General features: G+C 39.5%; 1 protein-coding gene across 3 annotated transcripts in view; it reads right to left on the bottom strand.

Moving 5' to 3' along the window:
- The window catches only part of LOC134530334 (xaa-Pro dipeptidase), a 397,770-nt gene that overhangs the window by 249,736 nt on the left and 129,136 nt on the right, over positions 1-18,898 (bottom strand). The window contains exon 1 of one of the 3 annotated variants that reach the window (XM_063365072.1): positions 3,169-3,281. The exons of the other annotated variants lie outside the window; for them this stretch is intronic. Coding sequence (XP_063221142.1) covers positions 3,169-3,201 — 33 coding nt within the window. The 5' untranslated portion in view covers positions 3,202-3,281. Of the gene's footprint in view, positions 1-3,168; positions 3,282-18,898 lie in introns of those variants that run through there. 3 annotated transcript variants of the gene reach the window in all.

Here is an 18,898-nt window from a genome sequence, read left to right on the forward strand (position 1 = left end):
AAATTTATCTTTAGCAAGGACAAAAATGCTAAGAAACGCCATGAACAACATAAGCAATAACAACTGTATGCAGAAGCACAAAATCATACAATTATTCACACTTTAAGAGGTTTATATTCTCTACAAAACTGTGTATTAAATGCTAACATACCATGTACATGGATCCTTTTATGAATATTCGAAGTTAAACCTGCAAAAGAGTACTCATATTTAACGAAACTTTGCTCACTTTTACGAAAACTTTTGTTTTGTGACGTTGACGCATTCCAAGACACGAACGATACATACCACACTATTTAGCGGAGAACGCTGAAACTACCAGACCAAAATTCAGCTCCAAAAAACCGCTGGTATTTTCGTTACAAACGTCATAAAAAATGTCACGAAATTACCTGTGTCACGAAATTACCTTACTTTACCCTACTTTAATTACTATTTACGTTGCGTAAAATGTATAACATTAAATTGGTCAAAAGTATTTCACTAACACTAGAGAAACTCGAGGATATTATTAGCAAGGCTATTTTGTTTGGAATGAATACATCGGTGCTGTTTGCTTCTTGTTAAGGAGCTATCTATGCATTTCTCAGACGAGGCGAATCCAAGGAGGTGCGGGCAGAGAAGCTGCGACAATCTTGCTCTAGCAACATTTTTCAATTTTAAAAATGCAATTCATTATACATTACATAAACCAATGCATATAATAGCCTAATATTTTGTTTAACGTGTCATTAACATTTCTTTGAATTTAAACAAATAAACTTGTAAGTATGCACAAATAATTAACTTAATTAAAAAAAAAAAGTGTTCGTTTGAATTTCTTTGATGTCACATGTTTACGCAAACCACGGCAGTCAAAGTCATCCGTATAATCTTTTCCCCAGGCCAAACGAGATCAAGATGTCTCTCAATGTGTGAAATAACTTGCATTTTGTTGATTGGCTTCTTCAAATTGTTCGCATTTACGTAAAGAGAGGACGTCAAGATAATAATATTTTCGAGGCAGGCATGCCGTTATCCATTTGGAAAAACAGTACGTATACAAAAAATAATGAGTTTCCGTACACATAATTATGTACTATGGAAAAGATTGCACAGCAAATCAAAACTAAAATTAAAAATTCAAAACATTTCCACGTGCGACATTTGCCAGCAGAATATATACTGATCACCACAGCGCCAGAGCCAGGATAAGTTTATAATTCACATCAAAAGTTTATCGACATGCAGACTCTATTAGCACGCACAACACATTCCTTCATGCTCCCATTCTAAAGGACGCTTCACATAATCAGATTCCGCTATGACTCACATCCCATTTATTAATTTATTATTTCGATTTCAATCCCCTTTAATGACGTAGGAAATTCATTAAGCCATTTTAACGTTCGAGGGATTGAATGTTCCGATCCCTTCAAAAATGTTCGTTCTCGACGTCATGTTCTATATTTTCTGGAATTAAATTTTTCATACCTCATTATGAATCAGTCATAACAGGACTCTGACCGCAACCAACTCGAATGGAACTTGGTGTTAATTTCTCCCGTTTGCAGAAAACTTTAGAACGTGAACTGGTGCAACAATAAACGAAAGGATAGTTAAGTAGAGTCAGAGGTTATATAAGTATAAACTTAAAAAAATTGTTTTGGCGTGTGTGTGTATATATATATAACTATATATATAGTTACTTGTGCTTACGTCACACGGAAAATATTTATTTACTCGACTGAATAACGATAATTATTATATAAAATATCAACACGCCCGCTAGATGTAGTGGACGGTAACGATTCGACAAGGCGAACCCTTCTTGCTTGTTATCAACTCCATGCCGGTCGAGTGTTTATCTACAGATAGTGTTCCAGTTCACTTGGGCGACTGAACTGTAACTGCACTCTTGTCTAGTTCCATCCGGAGCTCAGCTCACTTACGTGTAAATAAGTCTAGGCACTGGAAAAATTCGCGGTGTCGATGACTTTCAGGGTAGACTACACAGTCCTCTGCATACTCGGGCAGATAACGCCAGTTCGTGGTTGCTGACTTGTGAGTCGACTCAACTGGTTTGACTGTGATTAGATACTTCGATGAGAGGATTTCTCATTGGCCCAGAGTCGTTCAAATTACCAGTGAGCCAACAGCAATAGCAGCTCAAAGGTATATGTTATGTTTGAATTCTAGCCTATCGCGAGATGAATCCGGGAATTGTTCCGGTCTCCATAAATAAGTTACTCTGAACAGGATGTCAGTCGGAAGCAAACAATCGGAACACTGGGGCCAATTTCTGTTACCCCATACATGTGGTTTTATCGCACCACAGGCAGATTATGAACACACGTTTTGCGGAACAAGACACGGTAAACAACGAAAGTAGTGGAGATTACCGCAGGAAGAAGCTGCGTGATCACGAACACAAAATTTTTTCGTTAAACTCCGAACTATTGATTACGTTGTGACTGTATTACCGTAAGCTTTGAGTAAGAACGTAAATTTCGGACGGTATTTTTTCGCAACGGTGTTACGTGATATACCACACGCGTATCAATTGGTGGTGCAAAACGAAAATGTGTACAAGTGTACATGTATTCGAGTGTGTAAGAATACGCGCAAGTATGCAAGTATAATTACAAGAATGCAAGTGTGTTGTAATGCAAACATGGCGTCGTGCGCTGCTGCTGCCATCTGTGTTTTCGGCAAAGTTATTTGACAGCTAAAATATGGTACATAAATAATTCGCCTTCACCGAAGTTCACAATGGATAGAGACCCGGAAATTTCGCGGATTCGAATGGCCTCAGGATAGAATTATAAGTCATAAGTGTGCTCAACCCATGTTTGCTTCCCCATTGGTTGATTTTTTTTTAGCGAAACATATTTGTCCTTGTTAATTGACAAAACTACCTTTATCGCTTACTTCTCTCCTAGCTTGGCTCACGGTCGTAGAAGTGCGTGTCCTAATAACTGCGGTTAAATCTTGAACACAAGTGCCAGAGTTTGAAGGTATGCATTCTAACTTGCAACTAAATGAATGCGCGAAATCTCCGTATCTCTAACAATGGAGGTTCACAACTGTAACAAACATGCAGAGAGTGTTACACTTGTCGGATCCCATGCTTGATTCTCCCGCAAATGGATCGCCCCGCCCCACCGCTGGGCTGTGATCTCTACTCACCCCGCCGGCTGCGAAGAAGGCCCGTGTGCACATGTTCGCGCCGGTGCGGTGGGCTGAAGGCTGGGTGCGGGGGAATGCGGGCCAGGGGGGCACAGGACGCGTGCGGGCGGGCAGGAGGCCGATGACGAGGTCACGTGTTGGTCGTGGCCAACCTCTAGGAGCGGGGGGGAGGGGGGAGAGCCGCGCTGCCTCTCAGCCGACACGCCGACTGCTCAGTTCTTATGGCCACTTGCCTGCCACTTGCTGTGTTCGCACTGATCGTACAAAGCGCAATCGAACCGTCGGAGTTACAGATAGCTTTAAATGTCGAATTATACATGTCCATGTGTATACTGACGCTATTGATGACGACTAAGCATGCCCCGGAAACGATTTTAGGAAATATTTTAATTATATTAGCTGTGTGTATCTATACTAATATTCTAAGCTGAAGAGTTTGTTTGTTTGTTTGTTTGTTTGTTTGTTTGTTTGAACGCGCTAATCTCAGGAACCACTGGTCCGATTTGAAAAATTCTTTCAGTGTTGGATAGTACATTTATCGAGGAAGGCTATATTATATTATCAATTATTATATTATCAATAACATTAGGGATCCTTACTAAAAGTCCAATTTAGAATCAAATGCGTTGGAGGGGGTTAGATACAACATGCAGTACACGTACAAAGTGTATGTTGACAATGCCGCAGGCGCTAGAAGTTTATTTCCTATTGCCTATTAACATTGTTGCCACGCACTAGATGCCTTGTCATTCTTAATTTTCCCATACAAGTAAAAAACACCCGTGTGATATTAACAACGAAGCAATCAGTACCCTCATAAGAGTTCAATTAGTATTTAAATACGTTTTATCACTTTAAATCGCAAACCTAAACTATTGTTTTTTTTCCTCTCTCTGTGTTTAATTTGTTTTTTATTGCCCTTTTTTTTTCAAGTATATATATTTTACAGACTTGAAACTTCACAGTAATGTTCCTTATGTTACGCAGGATGACATTTTCCGAAAATTAGATCCCATGGGTGGTTAAAACCAGGCAACAGTGGGTACTTTGTCTGCATGAGAACAGGATTTTGCATTGTTCATGCCTTCTGCGTCTCCATGGCAACGGGCATCGCGCGGCAGTGGCGTACCCACAAGGAGAGGCATGTATAATGAGCGGCGCAAGAGTGATCTGCCTGTAGACTGCCGTAGCAAAGTACGGGTACATCAGTTGTACGTTGCATGCACGAGTCGGGAAACCATCGGTGCTATTCATTTTCTCTCCGGTACATTATACAGCATTGTAATAAATTTTCACTGAATTTTTTTTATTTACCATTACTGTAAATGGGAGATGTGGCTTAATTTTTTTCCATTAGTATAGCCATGCGAATCCGGGTCGGGCAGCTAGTAATATATATACTCTAAATGAAGATAGAAGAATTAATCTTCAAGAAAACCCCACTGGGTATTGCACTTGAAGAAGAAGATTTAGTTAAGTGATAAAAACACTCGGATAAGTTGAACATACAAGTCTCGATAAACTGTTCACGTACGCAATAATCTATGTAAATAAAATTGTAAATGTTATTTGTTAAAAATCTTGGATCTCCGAAAGTTATTCACCGATTACCTTGAAATTTTGAACACAACGTTGCATTCTATACCTGTATCACAACTGCGACAGGTAAAAACATGGCATATTATCGATCTACATGCAGATAGCGATTTAGAGTTAGATAAAGATATATGTATGCTTTGTATATGAGTAATAACTTCAAACAAATTTAAAAAAAAATTGATTCTGGCATTGCAACGCATGCCAGGAATTAACTTGTTAAATAATAATAAAAAATATATATTACTGGTACATCATTATATTTCAAATAAGCGCAAATGAACACAAATATAGTAAATTTAAGGAGGTAAACGTAACCTCCAGCGATGCCTCTTCTAAACGAGTAGGCAAGTCGTTGTGTATTTTCAGCTAGCGAGTAAACCCTTACATTCGCTCCCAGCTCTCGGCAGTCTGGCGCGCGCAGTCGAGTAGACATTGGACTTCAGAAATAAATAAATGACTCTCAAAAAGACACAAAACTTACAATTTGGCAATTTTAAAAATCCCTTAGACCCCTCCCCCCCCCCTTCCTGCTGATATGGGGGCCAGACACACACCCCCCCCCCCTCCTTTTCCAAAAGAGCCCGGGCACCCAAAACTGTGCATACTCCCCTGCGGTACAGTCCGGGCCTACCCAAAAAATAAATCCTGGAGCCGCCCCTGGATGTACCAAATGCCGATGTTATCGATTTTTTTTAATGTCATGATTGAGAAACTATTAACACTGTTCGTGTTCGTAATTAAAACACAAATCATAAGTATTATCAGTTGTTAATACCGTGAAACAAACAACATACATATCATGCATTACATGTATTTTGACATAGGGATATGCATACATATGTATGGACTTTTGGGACAGTCTTGACGTAGTGCAGCTGGTTGACGCGACAGCTTCAGCACAAAAGATTCTGGGCAGAATTCCGGAGAAGGCACGGATGTGTATGCAAAGTTTGTAAGCGTTCTCCGTCTTACCAAATAAATGAATAAATGCCTCGCATGCCAATTTTCTCCCACAGATGATGAGCGGCTGCAACAGAGCCAAGTGCGGGGCACCAATAAGGAGGAAGTACTCCATCCATCACGCTGCAGCGGCGTGCTGCAACGGGCCCAGCCGACACTGTGCTTCCTCCAGTTCCCCGAGCGATATCGCGTCTTCAAAGCTGACATTCTTCACCAATGTTACCAATGCTTAGGTTGAAGGAAAACACTGATGTATTTTCATTTATTTCAGAAAATATTCATTTTTCATATAATGCGTGAGGAGTTATTATAAGTCTTCGTTTCAAAATCCTTTCTTCATTTTTTCCGCTGTGCTTTAAGGGTTACATGTACTCGGCCTTACTGCGAGAGGAGTGGTGGAGTTATAGGGAGCTGTAACGGTGAATATTCGCCAATGTCTGTAGCTACAACAGGACGCACATAGGCACAATTTGCTCTACCGTAGCGAGAAATCACAGGGAAAGACGGATGTGCAAGGATGTCCCCAGAATTTGAACCACACGATCACAGTTATTTACATCCATATATCAACTCGAAACGAAGATAAATACTGTACACGCACGAGTTCTGATCGCGGAAAAATGGATTCAACACACGCCATGTAACGTGCTCCGACAGTTCAATGCTTGCTTAGAAGTTGCGGTCGCCATATAGAGCAGCATTCATAATGTTCGACTAGAAATATGTAAGAGATAGTAACATTGTATCGGGGAGAATGATTAGTTCAATCTACATCACTTTAACTGGGCGCATCTTCACCTTCATGGCTTTCGAACGCCGAACTTTCGCTCTTAATGCTGTAATTTCTTAAATAGATCTGTGCCATTGGACTTTGAAGCGCGAATTCTCAATGCGAAAGAGCGAAGAAGGGTTTCTACGTTCCAAATTTCAAGACGCTTTCCTGCAAGACACTTTGAAAACATTAAAAAATAAAATAAACTCTCTTTTGACGTATAAAAAAATCTTGAATACCAATTTAGAAATAAATATCTAATACAGCCTGGTTGGCATGATTTCCCTAATTCCCCCCCCCCCCCACCCCCCCTGTAAAATGGAAACTGGACATCGGAATGAACTTTATTATAGTTGTAACAATTACAAAGACCCATTATGAGTAGGAAAATTCATTTGGCCTCCACACCTAAAATATCGTCCGGTAAAGGGAAAAGATGCCAGTTCCCGAAACGTCGCAACTGTTTTGTCTTAGGAAGCCTTGTGTGTTCCTCTGTACTATCATCGTTATGTTGTCAAGAATATCTGTTTAGTTTCATCGCTGGGTTAATCTGTGCGTCGCTGTGTTGTTGCGTTGTCAAAATTATATGTTCATCTGTTGGGTTCATTTACGTGTCGCTGTGTTGTCCAATGTTTTTGTTACAACAGCTGTTTTCTCGTAGTTTTCAGCCCACTGTGTTCGCCTGTGCAGTGATATTTGTTTCGACTAACTTCTTACACAGAATACTCTCTGTGCTGTCTTTACATTTAACTTTTTGACATTTGCTGAATTTGGCTTCTTTTTATTTTTGTGTTTGTGTATTAATTTATCATGTCCATTCCTGTGATTTCTTTATGACATGAAGTGAAAACATGCAATGGCGTGTGCCCATAAAACTGTTTTGAATCAATACTCCCAACTGTGTGAATCATTCGAATAAATTAGTGATCGAACTGCATGTCTACTGTCACTAGTTATTCTCTTGAGTGTTTTTTGCCCGAATGGAAGAGTCCAGGGCAGGCAGGAGTCCGCCAGTTCCCGGAGTGACGTCACGCGAGATCGCCTTCGGCGTCCTGACGGCGCGGCGGGGCACGCGCGGAAAGAGGCACAAAACGATGCGCCGCGACATTTTGTCTGGCAGTAGTTGACTTCCATGCATGTGTGTGTGTGTGTACTCGTATACATATATAAAAGCAACACACACAGATCAGACGCGGTTACACGTAACTTTTATAGCATTACACAACCTACCAGCGCACACACAGGCCCGTGTGCCAAACCTATCCCACAAGACACGCACCCCCGCCGTCGATTGAAATGATTCTACACCAGTGTGGGGTGCACCTGAATTACTACGCACTTAGCGAGTTATAGGAACTTCGGTTTCTGGCATCGCCCACGCTTACTGCCCCGGATGGCAATATGATGAATCGGCGGCGACAGACGCGTTTACGATGCCACTAAACTGTCGCGTTGAGACACGAAGCGACTAAATCGAACGTCTGGCTCAAACTTCGTCGCGAGCAGACCGTCTGTGTTGGCCGCAGTGTTCTGCGCACGCGCGAGTGTTTGTCAAGCAAGGGCACGCCGCAGTGTTGTTACAGCTGACTAGCTAAGGACAGTTTTTCATTGTGTCTTCAATAGACATCTTGAATAGATATTCACTTGTACAGTATTTTGATTGATTTTTTTCCCCATCAGTATGGAGCTGGCTGCAGATCGATTGGTATGTTCGGTATAGGAAAGACCTATTTCATATAAACCATCTTTGAAGGAGTGTCACAACAATTTGTTTTCAAGAATTTGGGAAGAAATAACGTAAAGAATAAATGGGGTGTGTCTATGTCATGGACACGGCCGTTTGTTGTACGTGAATATGTTGTATGTAACAGGTAATATTTTCTATAAAAAAAACACGCTATTTTATCTATGTTATCATGTTTGAACACAGAAGTCGTGTATAGGCCGAAATTATATATTTTTGATCATATGTTTTTATGTTAACACTATATATAGTCCCTGTAACTATTTTACACTAATGTTTTATAAATGCAAACGATATATTTTTGACGAGAGCAGACGATTGAAACCCAAACGTACGTCGTAGCTTCTCCGAGTCAAAAGTTACACTAAATGGAAATCTCGAAACGCAGCAAAATGACCTCAAAATGGCGGCGCTTCCCCCTCCACCGCGCGCCATGTGCCACAGTCCTCTCTTAGCGTAATGCATTCTTTGATCATTTAGCTATCCAGTGGTGTAATTAAATTTTGGATGGAGATGATAGATATGCAGCTGCAACACCAAACTGTATCTCCCGATTTTGTTATCATTCGTTTTTTTTTTAATGGCCTCCCACTATGGAAGCAATTTTAAAGACGTACTCACGTCAAAATCTGGTGTCGGGAGAGACGGGACGCGAGGGTCACCTGACCCATTTTCCCGGCGCGGCCCGGGTTGCGACACGGGCCGCCGCTGCGACCCGGTTAGCCCGGGAACTTTTCCACTGCTTGTGTTGGCCTCGCGTCGCGCGCCGTCAGGGCCCTCGGCCTGTGTCACACCCGCCCGGACAACACCACTGCGCACTGCCTCGAGCAGGGAGCCGGACGTGTTATTGGGAGCTGCAGGACACAGAAACTGCGCAGTGAAATCTACCAAGTCCGAAAAAGATTAACTTTATTTATAACTTTGAAGGTTATTTAGTTTGCTTGACTTAAATCCTTACATTAATATAATAAATAATGTGATTACTGATCGAACTATTATTATTACTATTGTCGTATTATTAAATCTTATGAATTCATTACGGCAATTCGAACCCGCGTCCTCTAAAATGCGAGTCCAGTACATTAAGGTCCCCGCCTATCCGGGAACACACACGGTGCGCAGAGCTTCAGAAGAAACAATGCGATTTGGAAATCTTCAAGATATCCGAGTGGTGTCGGTTTACGAAAAGCTTTTAAGAATGTGCTGAGGGTGGACAGGCAGTGCTGTTTTAGTATTTCGATTTTAAAAAATTATTATTTTTTAGTTTAAAAGACGCGTTTTCATGATAATTTTTATGCATGAAATACACACTTTAGGTGGAAGACATTAAAAACGTACGCAAAAATTGTTTATTTCAATACTATATAATTATTAAGTACATCTGGTCACAGAGTCGTCAGTTGAAAACAACGGTTTACTTGCAGCTGAAACACGGCATCTTTATAACCGACACATCTGATGGCTTTCTAAACCGAGATGGCTACTGAACAGTGGATGAGTGTGTGCTGCGAGGGAACATCGTCATTCTCTCTCCCGTTCGCCTTTTATCTTTCTCCACTCGCTTCGACCCCGGCAGGACAGTTCGCGAGCTCCGAGCAGGTGTGGTAGCCTTTATTTATTGTTGTTGTTATTAGCACAGAGGCTAACATAATCACATAAAAATAAAACATAGGTTTCATATATCCAATACTGACAACATTATAACATCGTATACATACAAAATCACCTTGGTATACATATATACACCATCCGACTTATAAGTTGGTATTCAAGTCATTGCTGTCTTTTGCATAACAAATAGTTTCGTGTTTCCTGAGCAGCAGCCCACTGCAACAATATCTCTTTAATCCAGCATGTTTGCATTTTGCCGGACTATCAAACGCCAATACAGTTTTAATATAAATACCACAAATATTTTTATACACTACAATTATATATAAAGCAAGCTGAAATATGGTTGTACAATGTATATACACAGGGGCGCAAGGGAAGGGAAGGGTGGCCTGCGAAAATTTCCGGTGGGTGGGGGGGGGGGGGGAGTGCGTGCGGCCCTAAAATTTGCACGTGGGGATAACCGATACGTCATGCTAACTGATGGGTGGTTGATGTAGGAAATACCACTTTCAAACTCGCAAGTGTGTGTTTTCTTATGGAATAACGTCATAACAAAAGTATTTCCAACCTCCACCCCCCCTTCCCGAAAATGAACAAAAGAGTTAATTATTTATTACAATGAACAATGAATTAACTGGAGAATGTTGTTTTTTTTTTTGCCACGCACAACCCGAATTCAATTCCGATTAATTGAAAGTGGTTAAGTATGTGTCTAATTTCTTCGGCGCGAGAGTTGTCAGTTCTCCACTTTGGCGACTAGCTCATGTGCATGGAGAAGTACTAATCAATAATCAATAAATACAGGGCAACAAATATGTAGGATTTATCCCCCCTCTTCAACCCGAATTTACGGCCCAAGGGTTTAGCGCGTGCGGGTAACCAAAACCAGTATATCTGGATCGGGTGCTTGTATGTTGACTACTTCTTTGAAAAAAAATTCAGTTTTCAAACAGGTCATGTTCACTAAAAGGAGCAGAGCAGCAGTGATTTTCGCAATTATTAATCAGCGACTATAAAGAGTGTGTTATAAAATATGTCATGTACAGTTTTAATCACCCGGGATCTACGCTACAGCCTGGATGAAGCCAGTAAATGCTGTTACGTCGCGAACGAGCGCCTCCGCGGCGGGACCCCCCAAGGACGCGGCGGAGGACAAGCCGCGCGCCAGTAAACAGTGGCGTGTACGTAACAGGAGACCGCCAGTCACGTGGCCCCACGTGTGCGGGATGACGTAGTTCCTGCCTCGCAGCCACCGGTGACGCAGCGAGCAGATCAACTCTTCGCTCGAGTTCCATGTCACGTACACGCGCGCACTTTCGCAAACACCGCACCGTTTCGTCCAGCAACGCGGAATGAGACAAAAAGTTATCTTTGAAAGATTTGTGCAATGGGAGTGCATGACTTGATGTAAGCTTTTGGACATACGCCATTGCTAAGCACACGTATGTCTGTAGAAGAAAACTACAAAAAACACAAAAGACAAAAACACAAATTAAGCAAAAAATTGCTGTTGTCAACAGGATATAAACACCACATAATATTCCATAACAGGAATATGGTCAACAAACAAAGGAAAACAAAGAAAATGGACTAACAGAACGAAAAAAAAAAAACCCCCCACAAATGATGACAGCACAAAAATATTGAACCCAAAAAAATTATTTTGTCTTTTGTGTTTTTTGTAGTTTTCTTCTACAGACATACATGTGCTTTAGCAATGGCGTATGTCCAAAAGCTTACATCAAGTCGAGACAAAAAGTTATTTTATTAAAAAAAATCATACACATATTTTTTTTTTTCGTTCTCATAATTCATAACAAAACAAATGTACGCAGTAACTAATAATTTGGGTATGGAAATTTTAATGGGGCCGGTGACCTCTGGGATAGACTTTGCAGTCAACATGCTTGGACAAAAGTCACTTAATTTCCATGGGTACAGAATCTTCTTCATTAATTATGGGCGAATCGTGGAAACACTCCAACGGTTTAAGTATTTCAATTTGAACGTGAAAACTATTCCAAAAAGGCTTCCATACTAAGGTCACGCCACAGTTAGCGATAAAACGCTTTTTGTTGTCGCCAAATTTTTTAATAATTCTCATGACACAATGGCTGTATCGCCAAGTGTTGTAAATATTTTGAAAATAGACCACTGTTCGTTGCCTGATAGTGCGCCTACGCCATCGAGCGCCTATGTCATTGAACGGGAAGGATGGGGGGGGGGGGGGGGTTGAAAAAGAGCCTCGAAATTCACTCTGCGCGACCAAAGAATTAGTCATAACTTCGCAACGAAAAAGTTATTTGTGCGTAGTCGTGCGGATGTTGAGGTGCTATAAAAGGTTAGCTAAGCAGGGGAAAAAAAGTTGTCGAGTGGAAAGTTGTGCCGGGTGACAGTTTACAAAACGTTCTACAATTACTAGTTTCAAGTAACGCCGCGCAGTTACAGCAGCATTCAGCGCCAGAGGCAGCGGAAAGGCTTTAGCGCTCGGGCCGGTACGCACCGAGTCAAATGAGCGCCAGGACTTCCCAACACAGCGAGCGAGGCGCTTTCGTGAGCGCCGCAGACTTGAAGCGTTGGGCGCTGCTGTAGAGCCACCGATTGCGTCGCCCAGCACAGAGTCTAGGATGGCCGAAATCAACTCGAACTATGAAGACCCGACACAGATGGACAAAGACGAAGCAAATAAAACCCCTGTTTTAAATGTATTAAATGTAAAGGAAATATTCATTTACGCTCGATAGATGTAAAATAAAATTTTAAGATTAACAGGGAGAAAATATAAATGAATACATTCATAAAATGTATCATTTCTTTTCTCTTAAATTATACCCCATGGTCCACGAGAGACGCAAAAACCCTATCGCAATTTTTTTCGCTCTCTACATCTTGTGAAATCTTATCACTTCCAAATTGAATGAATCGACAATTATAAGACGAGTGTTTAACTTACGCAATTTCACTGCATTCCACATTGCCTCGCGGTCACGTACGTAAAAAAGCAGGACATCACGAGATGATGGGTTCTGCTCTTCGAGACACGCTAGGTACTCACTCGGTACTCGTGAATGAATCTTGAACCATGATCCCGCCACCCATGGCACATTGTTTCTCTCAGTAGATACTGGTCAGGAATTCGGGTTAACAAACTTCATTAGCACCACGTATTAGAAATTCACCACATCGCAATAAATCGTCCAGATACAGAACAAACTTCGTGGACCGGAAATTTTAAAGGACACTGCGGACGGTCCGCGTGTCACAATATTGACCAGCTTGTCAGGTTTCGAAGGACGGACGAATAGAAAGACGTGTCCCTGAAAGTGTGTTGGTTCCAATTGACGGCCGGCCGGATGATGGAGGGCTGATGTGGCGAGTTAACGTAGTCCAGCCTTGGCCTGGAGCAGGTTGACGGTTGACGTCTCGCTGCCACGCACATGACAAGAGAAGGTGGTGGGGGAAGCAGTAGGGGTAATCGGGTTCCGAACCAGCTGACTGCCGATTACGGAGCTCGCGCATTACGAGTTCGACGTGTTTCATCTCCAAAAACATTCGTCACGAACACACTCGATTTCATCTTCGCGAGCATGGGCCGCACCTTACTTATGCAATCACGTGAACTCATGTCTCATAACGAGCCCTGAGCCTCGTGGTACGAAGGTAGCGCCGCGCAGGAGACCCAGACGCCGTGTCTCAGTTGGCTGGAAGAGTTTACTTCCTTGCTCTTGCCGGAGCGTCAACAACAACAACAGCAGCAGCAACAACAACAACAACAACAACAACAAAAAGCCGTCGTCAACAGCTCTCCCTCAGGTGTTTTTGACCTTTCGTAATTATTTAAAACCGCAGGTTTAGATTGCTCCAAGCTACTCTTGTATGAAAGCTAGCACAGAAATAATATATATAAAACAAAAAAAAAAGCTAATTTTAATTTCAATAGCCTATTATAAGTAAGTACTCGCTACAAACTATAAAAGCATTTGACCGCAGATCATGTCTTATATAAAAGCAGCTTCAAATTAAAATGAGTAAGTTTAAAACAATCATTTCAGGTCCATTCACACATGCAAGGCTAGTGTGTTCAATGACAAAACTTTATAAAACGGATTCGTCAGATAATTTGCCTGGCGCCAAGGTGTTCATGTTTCTATTCCCAGCGGGGTCAAACACAGTGGGAAACGTGGAGGACTGTGTAGGCTAACAAACGTAGTTTAAGAAATTATTAAAAAAATACTGAAGATGGAAGGGATTACTTTACATTTCGAAAATAAGGACAGCTTGCATATCTGTGTTTTGGACAAAGAAAAGTATTATTCAATTTGATTAATCTACAAAGTTTTGGTGTCGTAATCTACACCACTGTTGGTCAAATTATTTTTTCAGGGCCAGATGTAATTTTTGAGTTTAATTTAATATATTGTTTTGGACATACGCCATTGCTGGTTATACTGTATGCCATAAGCAATCGCAATAACAGACAAAAATATAAATACTCAAAAACACAGAAGATAAGCCAAAATCGGACGATTAAAATTTAAAAACATAGCACAGAAAATTCTGTAAAAGGAATTTGTTAAAAAAAATTATTACAGAACAGACGAACACAGTAAACTAACAACGACAAGACAGTAGCAAAAAGAACAGTAATTCAACAAAAAAAAACCTTGGTCAACACAGCTACAAACAGAAGAACCCAATGGACTACTAAATGGACAACACAACACAGACACGCACAGACGAACCCACTGGATACCACAAAGACAAACAGCACAGACGAACACAGTAGATTTCCTGAGACAACAGTTGCACAAGAAACATGTTCTGAACTCCACAACGACAGCACAGACAACAGTTGAGACGTTTCGGAAACTGAAATCACTGGAAGCAGGGGCTGGGCCTTTCGCCTTTCACTCCCGCGCGCCGAAACCGATCATCAACATCATCACATTCTGAGAGCCCAGAAATGAAAGACTCAAAAGTAAAAGAAAAAGAAAAGAGGAAGGAAGGGAGAGAGAAGGGGAAAAAGAGGGAAAAAAATCTAAAATGACAAAACTACACAATCTTTCAACGCTGACACACATACACGCTCTCTGCATATCCAGGCTGTTAACTCTGGCAACTAGAGCACCGGGCAGGCAGTATGACTGAAACTGCTCACATTGGGACTCGAACCCGTTTCTAAAGCTTTTTTTTTTCTTTTCCTCTCCCCACTTTCTTATCCACAAATAGCCCTCAGCAGGGGGTAGGTTTTTAAAGCCCCGACCGCCCCCACCAAAGGATACAAGTTAAACAACACTATAGAAGTAACTCAGCATCATATTTTCACAGACATCCACACATAAACTCTATTTTAAAACAAGAGGTAGTGGGCGGCAATCCGCGGCCTGGAACTCTTCGCGGGCCCTTGGTTCGATGCTTTGTTCTGGCATACGGACCACGAGGCCCGCAACTGCTATGATGACATTACAGTTTGCGGCACACTGTGTCGCAGTGTTGTCTGATAAGCAAACAGTCTGAGCAGAGCAGTTCCCAAAACGTGGAAACTGTTGTCTTAGGAAGCCTACTGGTGTTCGTCTGTGCTTTCGTCGCAGTCGTATCCAGAATATCTGATTTGTCTCGCTGGGTTCGTCTATGCGTCTCTGTGTGTCCATTTTATCTGTTTAGTATCATCGTTGAGCTATTTCTGTTTGTCACTGTGTTGTCCAAGGTTTTTGTCTATTCACTGTGTTCGTCTGTGCTGTATTTTTTTTTTTTTTTTAACTAATTCCTTCCACAGAATTTTCTGTGCTATATATATACATCGCCCGATTTTGGCTTCTTTTATGTGTGTTTGAGTATTTATCTTTTTTTTTCTGTTATTGAGGTTTATTAGAAACATAAAGTAGGCTACAACCAGCAATGGCGTATGTCCAAAACAACATATGAAATCGATCTTCATCATTTAAAAACCATTCAAAGAATGTGTCGTTTTCTAAACTTATCGAATTTTACCGAATTAAACATTAAACTTCTTAAAACAATTGTTTTAATACGTGTTATTCTTTACAATAACCAATAAAAACAATATGTGAGAGGTGATAAAGAAACTAAAATTAATCCTCTTAAAAAAGGTATTTACAAAAATATAAAACTTTATTCTGAGAATACGTGCCCTGAAACAATATATGAATTACACAAAAATAAATGACATTTTTGAATATATCCAAACAGTGTACGCTGACAACAAAAACGGCGAATACACGACAGTTCATCAGAAAATATTTCTTTGTTGGAAGATTGTTTGCGAGGACCTTGTGAAACCATGTTGCGGACTGAATGCTGTTGGCAATCACTGATGTACGGTACGCGCAGGATATCTGAAAGATCGGTGGTAAAATTCTGTTATTTCCTGCACAACAGCCTATACCTACAAAACAGTACCGTGACTGACTGATTGACAACATATAGCCTAAACATGTGGACCTAGGGATTTGAAATTTGGAGGAAATATTCCTTGAGTACCCTAGGGGTACACTAAAGAGAAATTTTTTTAGTGTCATGCCTAAAGTAGTGAAAAGGAACGGTAAAGTTTGTACGAAGAAAAAAAGATTTTTTTTGTTAATATGTTGAAATTTTGTAAATATACTCGTCAAAAGAAATAAAAAATTTCCCTTTTGGCACAACCTACAGGCTTAGGTAGATTTCGAAGTACTTATTTTTTCGGAAATATTTTGTAAACTTCTATAAACTCCTGGAAGATTTTAAGAAATTAATGTAGCCGACATAACATCCTATATACGCCAATATTAAATAAAAAAAAACGATTTAACATTTTCTCATATTCCATGCAGCGAAAATATTTTGAATGTTTTGTTTTTTATTTTAATGCCTCCAGTATTTCATGTTTTAACGAATTTCATAATATGCGCAGTAAGGTAGTCATGCAGTTATTTTTGATCTTCAAACACTATTTTTCATCCCTTATACGAGGTCGTATAAATATTTTTGTACAAAGGTTTAAGGTAATATTAGGATGGTTATTAATAAATTCTGACGAATTTGATACTAAAAAAAGATTTTTTAAGTTCAATCGTTTTTTTACGATGATAGTTCGTTTCATCAAAAATTGTTCCAACTAAAGGTTTTTGATAAAGTTTAAGCGTTTTACAATAAATTATAATGGAACTGTAAGTAAATGTATTAAAAAAAGTAATGACATTTTGTTTTTCTACCCTTGTTATTTACAGCCCTTGCAGTTATGGTTTGTACTATCAAAAATTGTTTTAAAATATATGTTTTACGAAAAAATGATAAAATATACAAACAAATTTAAATGATTTGATAGTGTACCTACAGTGGGAGTTATGATTTTTTTTTAAATTCTAACCATCATTTTTTCAACATCTTGCAGCAATAGTTCGTCTAATCAAAAATTGTTTCCGACAAAAGTTTTAGATAAAAATTATAAGATTAATACAAAATTCGTACGAATTTGATGTTGTGCCTACGAAGGGAGTTATGATTTTTTGTCCTCCAATCCTTGTTTGTAATGGTTGGTCGTATCAAAAATTATTTTAGACGAAAGTTATAGAAAATAATTTAAGGTTTTACAGAATAAAACAGACCGGATTTAAAAGTGTGCATAGAACGTAAATTATATATATATTAATTCTACTCTTTATTTGTTCAACACCCTGGAAGAATGGTTTGTTTTATCAAAAATTGTTTCAGACAAAAGTTTTAGGTAAACATTATAATATTTACAAACAATCTGAACAGATTTTATAGTGTAGCTACTAAGGGAGTTATGATTATTTTTTTAAATTTTAAGCCATATTTTTTTCAACCCCTTACAGCAATGGTTCGTCTAATCAAAAAATTGTTACAGATAAAAGTTTTAGATAAAAATCATAAGATTAATACATAATTTGTACAATTTCGATGCTAGCCTACAAACAGATTTATGATTTGATTTTATCCACCAACCCTTGTTTTTTCCACCCCTTGCAGTTATGGTTGGTCGTATCAAAAACGTATTCAGACATAAGATTTTGGCATTACACCTACGAGTTATAAACCGTTCAAACAGATGTGATATTTTCCACGTTACGGGAGTTAGAATGATTTATTTTTATTTTTTTTAAAACCTTCCCCATTTCTACCCATTTGGTCGCATATTGTCCATTAACGAACTCGACCGAGATATTCCACTACTAGATTATTTTATGTATCAGTTTCGAAGTAATTTGAAAAAATTGCTATAGTTATCGTGTCCACAAAAGTTTATATATATATATATATATATATATATAACTTTTGAGTTGACGATGGTTTTGGGGTCTATGAACCATGAAGCGAAAAACTATATAAAAATTTTCCTGAAGCCGCACCATAGTAACGTCTACAACAGGTCGTATTTATTTGAAATCTACCTAAAAATAAAACGTGTTTCATTTCTTTAAAAATTTATCTCCTCAGACGGTATGGGGAGGGGGGGGGGGGGGTGTTTACCGGGAGTGTTAAAGATCAAAATTACTGTTTTTGGTCAAAATATCCCCACGGCAATGCATGTTTCATTGTTGATGCATTCTTTGTCTCCGTTAAAATTTGGCGGGGCGTTAAAGATGAAAATTCCGTGTTTTTTACACGCTTTATATTAGCTTCACCTGTTTGTTTGTTTGTATGTTTGTAACCGACTCCTTTGGGTGCGATTTTGACCCACTTTAAACGGCCAGATTTCATTCAAACTTTGTAGATTTATCGAGGACCGATGACAATACACTAATTTGATAAGATTATTCCATTATTCAATTTGAAAAATAAGATTTTTGTCAATTTATATAATTTCACAAGAAAGAGTTCGCACATGAGCAAAATGGTTTTCTTTACAACGTGCGAACTCTTTTCTTTCAGTTTGTCTTTGGCGCGTTATAAACAAAGCCTACTAAATATTGTGACATTTAATTAAATGAAAAGTGAGAATGGATTATGTTTATTGTGAGCAATATACTTTTTTGAAGAGAATATTATCTATATTTGTAAAAATATGAAAAAAAACCTGA

This window comes from Bacillus rossius, chromosome 3 (genome assembly GCF_032445375.1).
Source record: "Bacillus rossius redtenbacheri isolate Brsri chromosome 3, Brsri_v3, whole genome shotgun sequence".
NCBI lineage: Eukaryota > Metazoa > Arthropoda > Insecta > Phasmatodea > Bacillidae > Bacillus > Bacillus rossius.